Raw genomic sequence first — 16,056 nt, 5'->3', positions numbered from 1 at the left:
ACCAGCAATAGGTTACTCCTGGCAATTCACCTACCTTCAATGTCTATCTGCTTCTCTTTCTAGAAATCCCTTCATATAAAACTTCAGATTTAATACTATGAGTTAAAGGCAAAAAAGAAATAACATTACTGGGGTCTTTTAAAAAAATAAATAATAACAATGGTAACTGGGTTCTTCTGGTAAGTTAGGTGAAATTTAGAAATTATTACCTCCATTTTGGATCCATTTCTCAGAATCCTGGGAGGCAGGTACAATGGTACTACTGCTTCTAGTTTTTCTCATAAGTAGTTTTGAGAGATAGTTTGATTGGCTGTCTGGGACCTCTTGGCTCCCCACACCGGTGACACAGATGGGTGCTGTATATTTTCAGTGTGACTCACAAGCTCCTGGATGGTGGTTGCGTGAGTTTGTTCAAAGTGCACATTTGATGAGTCTTTGATGAGGTTCCGGAATCCGTATCTGAAGCAAACATCTGATGCTCGCGTTTCAAGGACCAAAAGAACAGAAGACTAATCTAGAAAATTACTTTTTCTGTCTCTGTTAAAGTAAAAAGGAAAGAAAGGAAAAGAAAAGAAAAACACCAAGTGGCTGATCTACCTCTTACCAATCAAAGGAATTTTTTTTTTTTCTTGGAGAAGTGGAGCCCCTAGTTCTTCTCTTCAGCAACCTACCCACACACACTGATAAAGTTAATTATCTGCCCTGGCTAAGTGACTTTCCCTAGCAACACCCTAGCAACCAACATCAGCTCTGCCTTAGGCTACAAGGCTGAAAAGATATTTCTTGAAGTCCAGTGTATTTTACACCAAAACAAAACATCTGAACAGGAAATTAAACAGAAATCAACTAGATTCATTGCTAGTAGATGAGACAGGGACACATGGAACAATATGTGACAATTGAGTGGCCTAATAGGAAAAATAAGACTTCTCTCCTCCCGAGTGCACTGTAATTCAGAGAAGAGACCACAGGAACTTGGTGCATGGAGCAAGTGAGACAAGGGAAGGAAGACCTTGAACTCTGATCCCTGACTCTACCTCCCAAGTGCTGGGGTTACTGACATACACCAAGACATCTTGGGTTTTGTTGTTTCCCACAATGCTAGCAGTCAGACCCAAAGTTTCACTTTTGCCAAGCAAGCACTTTATGAAGTGAATGAGATGGCATCCTGGGACCTTTGAGTGACTCTTAGAGGTAAATGACAATGTCTTATCATAATGCCTAAGAAGACGCATACTAGGTGGTTACAGGGAGGCCAGATGGTAGATGACTTTGAAGGCTAACTTGAAACACTTGGGCTGAGTTGGAAGATACTGGGGAATATTTCCTAACGATCTATCATCTAGAGAACAAAAATTTATAGATCCCTACTATGAGCCAGGCATTTTGATGTAGGTGGAGGTCACAGTCGGAAGTCCCATTCAGAACTTGGAATTTAATGATAAAGACAGACACTCAACAAATATAAAATTTAAAAATCAAACATACAAATGAGTGTGTAAGTGTAATTCCAAAGACTGTTAAGTGAAAAAGTACCAAGATCTAGGAAAGAGTCAGGGTCAGAGTCAGGTGTAGTTTTGTAAATCAAGAAGGACTTCTCTGAGGGATGTAGAGGGATGAAGAGGGTTGTAGAGGGACTGCAGGATCCCAGGCAGTGAGGACAGAGCAGACAGAAGTTCCCTAAAGTAAGGAGCTGTGGAGCCCAGAAGAGAGATGGAACAGGAAGGGCCTGGGAGGACCTGTGAAAGATCCATCTTTGATCTAAGACCCTGAAAGCCATGGGGGAAGGAAACAGGTTTTTAACCTCAGGGTCTTTGTTCAAATCTGCATTTTCAAACAGATCTCTTGGGATCCCATGAGGACAGAGGTAAGGACAGATAGGCAGACTAATTAGGAGGCTAAGAGAACATGACTTCTGAGCAAGAGAAAAGGCAGCACAGAGGACAGAAATTGGTCACATTGTATCTTCGGAACTTGGAAAGTGGGACTGATGACAGAGTGATGGATTTGATGTGTGGAGGTGACAGCAAAGTTCAGAAGTGACAGCCAAGCTGGGTTAGGAAAATCTAGATGGTGGTGTGGGACTGGAGTTTGGGGAGTGACTGGGAACTGCTTTTATAATGATGGGGCCAACACTGGGTAATGGCAAGCAGCCCATCTTAGTGTTGGCAATGCTGATTTTGAAGCCTGGCTTTTTCCTCCTCACTAGCATAGCACACCACCTAAACAGGCCATAGTATCTTTTGTAATCTAGGAAATGGACATGAGGGATGGGGACAGGAGGTTGGATAGGTTCACTCCTCCCATTGTTTTCTTATCAACAGCCAATAAAAAAACTAAATATATCCCTGTTGTTCTGTGCCCCCCACCTCCAATTCTAAATTTAAACTTGTTGATAAAATGCCAAGTCTTTCAAAAGTATATATTTGGTCAGTCAGACACACAATCAGTTCCATAATGACAACAGTTGCATCTTATTCATCTCTGTAATTTCCAAGCCTCTGAGATAATGTTCTCCTGACCCACTTATTTTCATAAAGCATGTATCACTACTGTAGCTCAATTTTTCATAGAATTATGTAATTAATATCTGCCTTTACCATGAGACTACAAGATCCATAAACACAAGCATCATGTCTGCCTTGTGTCTACTACTGAGCCTTTAGAGACCCTTACAACATTTGGAAAGAGGAGGAAAGAGGAGAAGCAAGTAGATTCTACCCAATGTGTTTGGAAGGAAAGGCATGATGTGGTTGCTGATTGGCTGTGTGGAGGAGAAAGTGGAGGTCTTTATCCATTCAACATGGATGGATTGCTCTATACAATAGATGACAGATTATTGGGTGGGTGGATGGATGGATGGATAGAGGGATAGATGGGTAGATGAATTTTTGCCCTGTCTTCCACAGTTAGGCATAGAGTCTGATTTCAGATGCATGCAACAAAACCTTGCTGGAGGAGTGGGAACCAGAATGGAGTCAGGCTGGAGCTCTGAGTCAGCTGGCTCACTCAAGATACAGTGTGGATCTGAATGTTCACATAAAAGAGAGCTGGCCAATTAGATCAGGGGCTGCTGAGGACCAGTTATCATGCTTTCTCCCGAGGCTGAGAAGTGTACAACTGGCTTCCATAAGGCCTTTCTCCAGTGATTTCTGAAACATAGCACCCTGTACCAGGCTTTTTCTTGTGGGCCACCAACCAGCTCCCAAGTCATGACACAGAGACTTATTGTTAGCTTTGAATGCTCAGCCTAGCTTAGGCACATTTGTGGCTAGCTTTTTAAATTTAGATTAAACTGTTTTTCTTTATCTACCTTTTGTTTTGAGGATTATTTCCTTTCTTACTTCTGTATATCTGACTTTTACTGCTTCTCTGTCTGGTCTGTGTCTGTTTGGCTTCTTGCCCTAGGCATGTCTCTCGTTCTCTCCTCTCTCCTCTTGTTCCTTCTCTTCTTTCTCTTGAGCCCAGATTTATCCTCCTATTTATTCTCTTTGTCTGCCAGCCCTGCCTATCCTTTCTCTGCCTAGCTATTGGCTGTTCAGCTCTTTATTTGACCAATCAGGTGCCTTAGGCAGGCAAGGTGAAACAAATGCAACACATCTTTACATAATTAAACAAATGCAGCATAAACAAAAGTGGCACACCTTTACACAATTAAAGTAATATTCCATGGGATAAACAAATGTAACACATCTTTGCCTAGTTAAAATAATATTCCTCAACAGCACTCCGTTGAGTGGTAGCAGTAGTCAAAGCACAAAAACTAAGGAATCAGTGGTTTGTGAGTGGAGTGAGGAATGGAATTTCCATTGCTGATCACTCCCTTGGGTTGTTTGTAACCAAGAGAAAAACCTAGTCTAGAAAGTAAAGGCAATTGCTTGCTAGATGCAGGCATTTGAGAAGTGTTCAAGGCCCCAGGGAATGAGAGGACAATAAAAGAACATTTCAAAGCACCAAGGGAGGGATGCTTGCATGCAGCAATGGGATGCAGGTATCCCAAGTAGGGTATCACCTGAGGCAAAGCATTTTACATGAGACATTTCATTGAGTTTCAGCACACACAGCTCTGGTTTGGTAGCTCCCATTCCCTCCTGCTCCATGCTTCCTGGGCAGGAACAAGCTTGGAAAGCTTGACTTAGTGAAGTTTTGCAATAGGGGAGTGACAAGGTTGAGGCTTGGTTCAGGTTCCCCCAGGGAAACACTGGGAAAGGTTCCTGTTATGCCTCCCCCTCCCCCAAAGTCTGAGCTAAAAATCTAAGCCCAAGAAAACACAGGCCCTTCTTTGAACCTTTCAAAATGGCCAGGATCTATGAGGACGTCCTAAGCAGTAGACACTTGTTTTTGTAGGCATCTTCCTCCTTAAACCGTCACAGTTTGTGATTGCATAGATATACCGATAAATAAACTAATATATAGCAAAACATTTTCTTCAGCGTAAACTTTTTCCCCTTCTGCCTTTAAAGAAACATTGTTACAGATCTCCAAAACTGTGCCAGGTTAGATCCTGGGCTCCTTGCTGGTCCTCCCAGCATGACATGTTTTAAAGTGGCTTGGGAAGAGCAATGAAGTATCAGGCCAGGACAGCGAAGGTGGCCCGCAGCGATCTGATTGTCTTAAGTAAGTGATTATAGTGTATGGCGATAGTGCACGTAGTGGACTGATCCGGGGAAACCTTGCAGCAGTGCAGCCTTGCACAGACTAGGTGTGCAACAAAAGTTAGTTGTCAGGCTTTCCCTCCTCAGAGCACTGTAGTCCACAGGACCAAGGGTATAGCTGGGAGCTGAAGAAGCAGCCTTTTTGGTGGCAGAGTAAATTGAGCCTGCACGTGTCTGCATACCCCTGCTCTCTCCCACCAGACTCTGGGAATCCAGCTTCGCAAAACAAACAGCGGAGCGCCCGCTAATCGCCAGCTCAGAAACAAAACAGCGCTGCGCTGGGGGACCCAGGCGCAACCAGCCCTCCCTCTTCGCGCTCCTTCGCCACCGCCCGCCCCTCGGCTCCGCTCGCTCGGCTCGGCTCAGAGCAGCGCAGCTCTGCAGCCGCCAAAGCGAGGCGGGCTCGGTCTCCCCACCGCCAGTGCCACCCGGGCTCCTCCAGGTTTCGCCTCTGCCGCCCGCATCACTTGGGGCAGGAGTGTCCTGACGAGGATCTACAACATCAGCACAAACTTGGGGGGCCCTCGAGGATGAGGCTGTCTCCTGCGCCCCTGAGGCTTAGCCGGGGTCCTGCGCTGCTGGCCCTGGCTCTGCCCCTGGCCGTAGCACTGGCTTTTTCAGATGAGACCCTGGACAAAGTGTCCAAGTCGGAGGGCTACTGCAGCCGCATCTTGCGCGCCCAGGGCACAAGGCGTGAGGGATACACAGAGTTCAGCCTCCGCGTGGAAGGCGACCCTGAGTTCTATAAGCCAGGAAGCAGCTACCGCGGTAAGTCGAGTGCTGTTGGGGACACGGGATCCAGAACCCCCTAGGGCACTGACCAGAGCAGGGCTGGAGCCTGGAGCGCAGTCCCAGGGCGCTCCAGTCCCTGTGCATCCCAGCCCAGGGCTGTGTCCTGGCTGCTCTGAGCCCCTTAGCTGCCAGCTCTGTACCCATCAAGCCAGCGTTGGGGAAAGAAGGGACGGTCGCGGGGGCCGCGGGCAGAAGAGACAGCCCGGGTCTTCAACGTGCTGTTCCTGGGCGGGGAATATAGCCAGCCACACACCACACCAGCCTGACTGGGAAGGAGCCCGGCTTCCACTCCAGCTGCTGGCTGGAGTGAAGTATACCCGCCTTTCTCCAGATCACTCTCTGGGGAAGAGGGTACCCTCAGGTGGGTCCCAGGCAGGGCAGCTCTGTCAGCAGCTTCCATCCTTGAAGGAGAGAAACCAGCTTTTGGATCAAGTAGAAAGGGACTCCCTGAAGGAGTCCCTAACCAGTCTTAAGGTGCAGGGAGGAGTAACTCGAAGGCACCACAGAAAGATTCCCAAATTACTCTCTTATGTCCCAGGAGACCAAGAGACCCTTAAATTTCCAGGACAGGTTCTAATGAAAATAGGGTCCTCAAAGAATCCCAGGTAGTCTGTCAATGGAAGGTGGCCTTGGTGACCTAAAAGAGACACAGGGTTCCCAAGACTCCTTGAATGTGGTGGAACCTTAACTCTGGCAGCTTGGGAACTGTGAGAGCTGGAGATGCCTAGCTTTGTGCAGATCAGTGGAGATCAGGGCTCAAGGTACGGGGAAGGGGTATACAAGCAGGTGGGCGATTTCTGGCATGACCAGTAGCTAGGTCCGCACTCACCCGAAGACTCCAAGACATCCTACTCCATCCTCATGCTTCACTGCCTTCCTGCTCAGTAGGTCTCTATGCGCCCAGATATCTTTTCTATAACTAACCGTTAGCTGCCTGTCCCCAGGCGGGACACAGGGCAAACTTACTTGATTTTATCTGGGGTTCTGCCAGGGCACTTTACCATAGTGCCTCATGGGGAAGAGCAGGCCATTGGGAGCACTTGGTGAGACAACTGGGCTTCCAGCTGCTACCTTTCTGGTCCTCCTTCCCCCAGAGTCAAGAGGAAATGGTTGGGAGCACTGGGAAGAAGTTTGGGGCAGTGCCAGTTGTTCAGGCACCAGGGACCACTCCCCAGAAAGCTGCTTCTCTTTCTCTGGGCCTGTGGACCTGTTTTTTCTGCACTCTAAGCTACCCAGTCATGCTCTGGGCTCCTTGCACACATTAGTGCCCTCAGCCCATGGCCAGGATCTGCCTTGATCCTCAGGGAATCTACAAGATCCTTCTTTATCCAGAAAGAAAGGTGCTGGGTAAAAAACACAGTGCCCAGCCAGGGAGAGAGTAGCAGCTTGGTGGGAGGAGTCTTGGACCTGGGATGTGTGGGACAAGCAGGTACTCTGCAAACCTGGGAAGATCAGCCAAAAGAGAAAAATCTCATTTGCCTTTTGGGCCCACTAAACACAAGTCGGAGTTCACTGGGGAAACAGCAGAGAAAGGAATGAAGGGGATTTGGGTTTGGTAGCTCTATGACTTTGTGCAAGCCATTTAATTTCCCTGAGCCTATTTCCTAGCTGGGAGTGGGGTGGGGGAGCCATTTATTCAAACAAAGGTGAGTGTGTATGAGGGACAAGATTCCCAAATACTCATTAGTCTGGTAAGGGTATGAGACTTTTCTTTATAGGCTTAAAAGTGGAGGGGTTTTGTCTAGGCTCATTGTTTCCTGTGTGTGCACTGTTCTGCTTTAAAAGTTTGTCAACACTCCTCCAGTCCAACTACCAGTGAACAAACAAATGGCTGCCCTTTTCTGGATCCTTGTGAATTAATTTAATGAATGAGTAAATGGTGATTTCTCCATAATAGGGGCCTTGTCTATGACTAATCTTAATTTAAACCAAGAAAAGAGAGAGAGAGAGAGAGAGAGAGAGAGAGAGAGAGAGAGAGAGAGAGAGGTGTGGTGTGATTTTGGCTAAGCATGGGCATCCCGGAGTCCCTTCTAATATCTGTCCTTGTCCTTCTGTTTGGCTGAATGCTCACTGCAGCACTGAGAGGGGGTACATTCCATAATCGCATTGCCAGGGTCATTCCTGAACTAGCCAAGGCTTAGAAGGGATGACTTGAGACCAGGTCAGAGGAGGGACCTGGACTCTTTAGCCGATACTGTTAGACTTTAGAATATGGTGATACCTGCTCAGGCTTTAGGTGGGAATACTATCTTTTCTCCCTTCAATGGCCAGGATATCTTAAAAGGAAGACCTTGGGAGAGCCATGATAAGGTCTCCTGGGTAAGCATTCTGTAATTAACACAACAGATTTAGAGCTATGAAGAAAATGCACCAGCTTAGTTTGTGACATTTTCCATCAGCTTATACTTCCTTACAATATCACATTAAAAGTAAATTTAGGGTGTTCTCCAAGGTGACTTGACTTAGGTTTACAGACCTTAACATTCCTGGTTCTCTGTTTGCTTTTTATTTATTTATTTTTTCTGATTTAACGTCCATCACCATCCTTGGAGTCAATGAGTCCTTTTCCTGCCTCCAATCTTTGCCCTTTATTTCAGTTTATCACCCAGTAGCATCTGTGTTCTGTTGTGCCCCCCCCCCAGCCTGATGATAGCCCTTGGCTATTCTAGTCTTGAATAAAAGGTCCCTATTTTAATCAGTTGAATCATGGGGCTTCTTCCCCACAGCCTGGGTGCAGTTGGGACAGTTATTCAGCCTTTTCCAACTTGCTAGTGCTGTACTGACTTCCTTTTCTCTCCCACCCCTGTTCTCTACCCCCTCTCTCCCCCCTTTCTCTAGCCGCCCCCACCCCACTGCCATAATTGTGCTTTAGAAAGCCCTGAAAGACCCACTCTGTTTCTGGCCAGAGCCTCCTTTGAAAGGCGATTACAGTGATTAAAAATAACAAGTTGAGGATACTCCAGGGGCTTCTCTTCTAGGGCGACAATTTGCAGGGCCAGCCTTTCCCAGATCACAATTTCAAGCCAAATAGCAGGAAATCAGCTGAAATGTTCACGAATTGATTGAAAATAAAAGAGGCTCTTTTGTCTGAGCGAAGGTCTGTTTATTGGGAAAATAAAGTCAGACCCTGGCTAATGAGAGTGTCTTTTCCTAGATGCTCTTTAGAGGGAAATTTCAAGGAACTTGATGGGAAAAGAATGTTCAAGAGATTTCAAAAGCCGGTCCAACTGTGGGCATAATTGGGGGATTTATTTAAACCCGGAGGTTTGGAGACCTCCAAAGCAGCTTTGCGCTTTCTTCTTTGTCCCAGTTTAGGACACACACTGCTAGTGGGAGTAGGCACCTCAACCTACTAGAGAAAGCATGGGATTTCATGATGCATGACTTAGTTTTGGATTTCTGTTTGACTTCATAGTCACTGTGCGACCACAGGCAATCCACTACATGTCTCTGAACAACAGTTTCCATGCCTGTAAAGTGAGAGAATTTGAGGGGGAGGGCACCCCCAAAGCATTATGAGAACTGGAAAGAAGAGTCAAAAGAAGTCAGCACACACTGGGTGTAATATATATGTTTGTGTGTGTGCACATATAAATACACATATGAGAGGATTCATTTGGAAGTTTAAAAAAATATGCTTGCCATGACACCAGAAAATACATTGTGCTACATTTCCCCCACTCAGCTCTTTTTTTCCTCACAGTCCTGTGAGACAGTTTATTCTATTCCCATTTTATAGTTGAGACTTAGCATCAGAGAGGCCGGGGGTCCTGACTCACAGTCACATAGCTACAAATTAGGAGCCAGTCTTGGCTCTATACCACCCTTCAATCTGTACTCTTTCCAATCTTCTCTGCCAACCCATAAACTGATTTGGGAGTAGACGCTCTTTACCAAACTAGCCCCAGCCTTCTGGGTAGTGAGACTTCCTTGAAAGGGAACAGGGTTGACAAATCAAGCAAATCACACTACAGACACAGAAGAATAAGGACTGGAGGCTTCCTGCTTTTGCTTCTTATAGACTTTAATATTGCATTTCCCCATAAGCAAAGATTCAGTCTAGAGCACAAAGGGCTTTGTAGGTTTTTAACAGATTCCCTTCACAGGAAGGCAGGAATAAAGTGGATGGGGAAACAAAACGTAACTTGATGAACTGTTTCATCCACATGCAGTTGCTTTATAGCATGTTTGCAAACGCTTATGTTTGAGCCTAACATATGTAGGAGCTGAGAAACTGAAGCCGGGAAATACCTTTTAAATAAACAGTTTCTTTTGTTTTGGCTTGCTTTTTTAAAAAACAAAACAAAACAAGCATTCCCATCTTTCTTCCTTTCTTGTACTATTCTTTTTTCTTTTATTATGTGATTTTAAATTATTACCCCTTTTAATAAATATTTAGTTCAAATCAATAATAAAAACAAAAAGACTGCCAAAGTTGGTTGTGTACATGCTACCATCCCATCAGAAAGCTGAGGCAGGAGGATCACGAGCTTGAGGTCAACTTGACATACATAGTGAGATCCTGTCTGGAAAACTCAAAAGGGAAAACACAATTCAAAAGCTGCCTCAAGACTGATGCCCGATGGTTGTGGAGACTGCTTATTGCTTTTGCATGTCAGGCAAAGGGAAAACACCAGAACATATAAAACAAGGCATAGCTAATTAAAGTTTTCCAATTTGAGTGCTTTCTCATGTCCAGGTAAGTTGTTGTTCCATCACAGCTGACTCTCAGCTGGAACTCTAGGCTAGGATGATATGTCCACACACAGGAGCTAAGATCAAGAGAATTTTGCTACCACACTCCCCATTTGTATTCTTTACAGAATACAAGATATATATCAAGATCAATTTCTATGGGGGGAATGCTTAGGTTAGTCAAGATATAGGCTAATATAAGCTCATTCTGAAGGGACCCCAAATGATTTGTTTCATGCAAGATAAATAGGAGGCCAGACATGATGGACCTTCATAACATCACCCGGGAACCCAGGTTCCTTCAGCCTTGTTGCTCTGCCCTCTTCTAGGATCCTGTTATCCAACTAGGTAGCTGCTAGTGAAAGCAAGACCATTGTATACTTGAAGTGTGCCTAGTCTGAAATGAGATGCACTGTAATGTTATTGAAGAATTCATGTGGAAAAAAGAGAACAGCTCTTATTACCAATTTTCAAATGGATTCCATTTTGAAATAGACATTATATATGTTAGGTTAAATAAAATATGTTGCTAAAATTAATATCAACCATTTTACATTTGTTTCTTTCTATTAGATACTGGCTAACACAATCAAGTTCATGGGGTCTCAGGTTGTTTCATTGGACAGCACTCTCCAGGGATCACTGTAGCCAACTTGTTCTCATAGCCAAACTCCATCTGTCACAATAGTGCTGAGGAGAGGCCTAGAAATAGAGGACAGCTTTAGTTTAATGTGTGTCTCTGAAATTGTATCTAGCCCTTCTAGACATGCTCCCACACTCAGCTGTAAGGGATTCTGGGAAATATAGCATTGAGTTTTGAGGACATACATCCTGCTAATAGTTGAGAGGGTATTTTTTTAAGATGAAAGAGAAATAGATTTAGGGGAACAATTTGAGACTGTTCCATTTTCTTAAAAAATGTTTTTTAAAGAAACCTTTTGTGTTTGAGTGTTTTGCCTGAATATGTCTGTGTACCATGTGCACGCAGTGCCTGTCGGGGCCAGAAGAGGGCATTTGATCCTCTGGAACTGTAGTTATAGACAGTTGTGAGCTGCCATGGGGATGCTAGAAACCAAGCCCAGGTCATTTGAGAGAGCAGCCACTGCTCTGAATAGCTCAGCCCTGCCCCATGTTTTTAATGACAGTCATATTCCTTCCATGTTCTCTGGTTCAGTGAAGGGTCTCCTAGGTGGAATTCAAGTGGCTGATATTACTGCTTAATCCATTGGCAAAGAAAGGGATGTTGGATGTGTACATGTAAGTATGTGTGAGTGATTTGTGTGTGTCTGTGTATATTAAAATGTTGTCTTTATGTAAGTATATCTTACTTTTCCCTCAACAAAGGAGGAATCAGCAAAGGAAAAAAAAGAAAGGAAGGAAGGAAGAAGTGAAAAGAACAAGAAAGCGATGGGCATGTTTGGGAAGAGAAAAGAAAAAGGCACCACAGTAGACATTCAGAATGAGAATGAACAAAATAATTTGAGTGCAATGAATACCTATCCTTCCCGAGGCTGAGATTCGAGGGGCAGATGGAAAGTCTAAATCGTATAAGTCAAAATTATCCCTTCAAGATCCCCTGAAACTGTGCATCACATACAACACGGAGAGCGGCTCCAATCTGGCCTGATTTATGTGCCCCTCCAGGTATTTCCATTAGCAGGAATAGAAGCAAGTTGGCATCTCTCGATAAGTCCAGAGCTATTCTCCCTCCAGCGTTGGGAAGACAGCTCTACTTCTTCAGCCAGGTAGCAGAGAAAACTGTTGGTCTCTCCTCCTTAAATACTGGCAGGCAGGTAGGAAGCCCCCACCATGTGACTGAGTAGGGAAACTGAGGCCACGTGGTATTCTGGCAAGTATGCAGTAAATGGAGTAGGAAGTGCCTGGAATCACTTGATGCGATGCCCCCCTCCCCCAACCCTCCCATCTCTTTCTCTAACTCACTTACTTTGGAACACTTACAGCTGAGGTCTCACAAAAACTCTTTGAGATGCCAGAAAGTTTTTGTTGGCATAAAATGTCCCATCTTCACAACAGATTTTAGCTGAGGTTCTGAGCGGACAAGGCCAGGAATGGAGCTACTCACCCCAGAAGCCTTTTGTAAGTTAGCTCCACGTACACAAGATGCCAAAACTACTGAGATGTCTAGAGAAATTTCCTGTGGCTAGCCCTTTGCGTTGGCCTAGCGGGGCTGGGGCGGGGGGAAGCCACTGTGGGTTAGGGGCTTACAAATCTGTTTTAAAGAATTGTGTGAAAGAGAAGGGGGCAGACTTTCAAGAACCCATCATCCCGCCATCATGTGCAGTTTGGGAAAGTGGGTGGAGTCAGAAGCGGACCCAGTTGAAAATAAAGTCCAGGTGCTAAAGGCAGCACACACACACAGACACTGTCCCGCCCCTCCGGCCACGCGCGCGCGAACACACACACACACACACACACACACACACACACACACACACACACACATGCAATCCCGCTTCTCTTCTTGTCCGGGGGGGGGGGTGCTTTCCTAATTACTCTCTGCAAGCCAATGGGGGGCCTCTAGGGACAGTGTGTGTTCCCAGACCTCCACATGACTGATTCCTTCTCTCGAAGTCCTTGTGTATTAAGTCGCTTCTATAAAAAGTCTTCTCTGACCACCACTTTATTTTTCCCGTTGGGTTCCGCCCCACCTGATTTATTTCTTTCTCATCCCTTCAGCTCTCTCTGAAATTATCTTGTTTATCATCTGCCTCCTCCATCTAGAATACAAGCTGTATGAGAGCAAAGCCTTTGTCTTTCTTATTTTATCTCCAGTACCCAGAATCGTGTAAGGACGGCAGGCACTAAATCATTATTTGCTGAGGGGAAAGGTGCTATTTAAACCCAAAGGTCCGCACCTTCCCCTCCTTATTGCATGGGCTAGAGAGAGATCATGTCTCTCTGCCAGAAATGTGAGCGGCGGTGAATAGCACGGGAAGAAGTCAAGGCCGTCCAGATGGTGGCAGCAGAGAGAAAGGCCAGCCATCGCCCTGGGGCAGAGGCTGGGATGGGTGACAGGCGGATGGGCGGTGGACAGGTGGACAAGGTGGTGGTGAGCAGGTGAAAGAAAGCAGGTGGATGCAGAAGTGAGCAGCAGGGCAACAGCAGGCAACGGGTGGAGGGAAGGCTACTGGCTTACACTTGGGCTTGGGAGGCAGATACTCAAGCCCAAACACAGATTGTTAAGGTGAGTTATCCTGCCATCTATAGAGATTGGCAAACTAAGAACTGGATTCCAAGACTATATCTGTTCTTTTAAGGGAAGTGTCCCCTTTTCTATGCTTCCCCAACACCACCTGTCACCTTCAGTCTCAGTACCTCACACCATTGCCCCATCCTGTTTCTGAGTGATACCCTTTTTCTTTATATGCTAGTTGCTTCTGGAATTACACTAAAGTAACATGAAACTGGCACCTCTGAAATGCCCTCAGGTCTGGCACAATTTTGTCATTCCTCTGTCTTGGCAATGTGGAAAGAGTACAGAGAGGAACCGTGAGCCCCTTTGGGCAGTAATACCCACAGACTGGTGAAGCCAGAGCTACGTTGACCCCATATTTCTTCTCTGCTGCCTCCCATGGACCTTGCAAACATTTCTGAGTTTCTGGTCTTTGAAATCACACAAAATAAGGTGTTTCCTTGGCCATATGTCAGCCTGTGAGGTGCATATGGCTAAATAGCTCTTTGCCCTGGCTCCTCTTCTGACTAAAACGCCATGCCCTATCTCTTCAACCATCCCTATAGGAGACATTTCTTCCTGTACTTTGTACTCCAGATGTGCTCTGATAGGGACAGAATTATTTTCTTCTTGTCCCGGACACTGTGCATGTGTGAGCTTGCCAGGGCTTGTGTTTGCTTTCTTGGCAGCCTGGTTGTGCTCTGGAATCACCCTCAGTGTGCAGCCAACTCAGATGTTAGCAATTTTCTGGGACGCTCGCTGCCTTTCCTAACTGTGATGGTTTACTCACATGTGGATGATAGCCTCCTTAGGTCTATTCCAGGCTTGGTCTCCAGGATGCTGGTGTAGGAAGATACTGTGGCCTTTTGGGAGATCGGGTCTTAAGGATGATGGTGTGTCATGACTCCATGGTCTTACTCTCTCCCTACTTCTTACTTCAAGCTCTAAGCAGTTTTCCTCACCACCTGACCTTGCCATAATGGAGTACTCTCACAGCAGTCCCCAAACCAGGGGACCATGAAACCCTAGACTATATCCCCAGAACTATGAGTGAAAATGACTGGTTTCTTTACTAATTGCCTCTGCTACTATGCTATAATAAGAGAAAACGGATTGATAGATTAATCTATGTTGGTGTAACTGGTCTGTCTGCTTGGAGAGGAGATTGAGACAATACCTTGCTCTATAAACTTAGGCCAGCCTCCAACTCAGGAATCTTTGCCTCAGCCCTCAGCCTCAGTACTGAGATTATAGGCATGTGTCCTCCACCCCCACCCTGAACATATTTGATATGCATTCCCATTGAATTTCCACTATGATTTCTGGTCAATCATTTATGGAATCTTGATTCGGTCACAGGGGAGTTTATCTACATAATGTTATTGTAGATTAGTCACAGTTCTTACAAACAGGCCCAATAAACCTTTATCTAAGTAGTTCGTCAGAATCTTGTGCAGGCGAGGAGGTTAGGGCAAAGCTCCAGCCACCCTGTAAGGTCTTTCCTTAAAGCTACATCTAGCTTAGCATTTGGAAGCAAACATCCTGTTGTCATCCCAAAGCCATTTATTAACTAAATGTTGGCCACCCCAATTTATGAATACAGTTTCTTAAGTCTTATGGCATAACTCTAAAATGTCCTTGAAGTTTTATGAATTAAGGCTTGATTAACAACTGATGGACTTTGAGGAGGTAATTGGACCATGAAGACTCTGACCTAACTAGTGATTGATCCAATGATGGACTCATGACTTAATGACATCATAGATAGGCCTGTGTTCTAGTTGCATTTCTGTTGCTATGATAAAATACCCTGGATCCCCCCCTCCAAAGGACCCCAAAAACCTTAGGGGAGAAAAGTTTATTTAGATTACAGGTCTAAATCATTGTGAGAAGCCAAGGAAGCTAGTCACATGACATTCAAAAGCAGAGAGAGAATGCATGTGTGCATGTAACCAGGAAACAGTGTTGTCTACTTTGTGGCTGGATCTTCATGCACATTAGCTAAAGACAATCCTCACAGACATGCTCATTGGCCAACCATCTAGACAATTCCTTGCTGAGACTCTCTGCTCAGGTGGCTCTAGGTTCTGTCAAAATTCAGTCTCACAGTTGGTCAGATGAAGTAGGCATTGGATACATGCTTTTGAAGAGTCTATCTTTTTTTTCTCTTTCTATTTTTTACTTAAATTAGAAACAAGCTTGTTTTACATGTCAATCCCAGTTCGCTCTCCCTCCCCTCCTCCCCTGTCCAACACTAGCCCCCTATGCCATCCTCTGTTGGCTCCCCAGGGAGGGTAAGGCATTCCATAGGGGATCTTCAAAGTTGAAGAGTCTACCTTATTTATGTCTCCTCTCCCTCCACTCCCTGCTTCCTAGTGGCCCTGAGGTGAACAGCTTCTTCGCCCATGACGTTCTCCCATGATGCTTTCCCCTTGCCTTGTGCTTAAAAGCAATGGGGCTAACTAATGCAGATGGACGGAATCCCCTGAAGCCATGAACAGAATCTTTCCTCCTTTCATTGGTTTCACTCGGGTATTTTGTCATAGTGACAGGGACTAACTAACACAGACTGCTGGTGATTCTTATGGTCCATGCAGAGTTGTTGATTTCTTTGCTTCAAAATTAGCCAGTGGTTTGGCCGTTTGTGGTGCATGCCTTTTATCCCAGTACTCAGAAAGCAGAGGCAGGCAGATCTCTGTGAGTTCAAGGTCAGCCTGGTCT

At 45.4% G+C, this 16,056-nt stretch overlaps 1 protein-coding gene across 1 annotated transcript in view; it reads left to right on the top strand.

The window, feature by feature from the left end:
- The first annotated feature begins 5,185 nt into the window (after nt 1–5,185).
- Nucleotides 5,186–16,056, top strand: part of Spon1 (spondin 1) — a 277,092-nt gene continuing 266,221 nt past the window's right edge. Inside the window, exon 1 of the mRNA XM_027410130.2 lies at nt 5,186–5,423. Within this exon, the coding sequence (XP_027265931.1) occupies nt 5,186–5,423 (238 nt within the window). The remainder of the gene's footprint in view (nt 5,424–16,056) is intronic.

The sequence above is a fragment of the Cricetulus griseus genome, chromosome 3, assembly GCF_003668045.3.
Source record: "Cricetulus griseus strain 17A/GY chromosome 3, alternate assembly CriGri-PICRH-1.0, whole genome shotgun sequence".
In the NCBI taxonomy this organism is placed as follows: Eukaryota; Metazoa; Chordata; class Mammalia; order Rodentia; family Cricetidae; genus Cricetulus; species Cricetulus griseus.
Note: the sequence above shows the minus strand (reverse complement) of the source record. Positions and strands in the feature narration are given on the sequence as shown.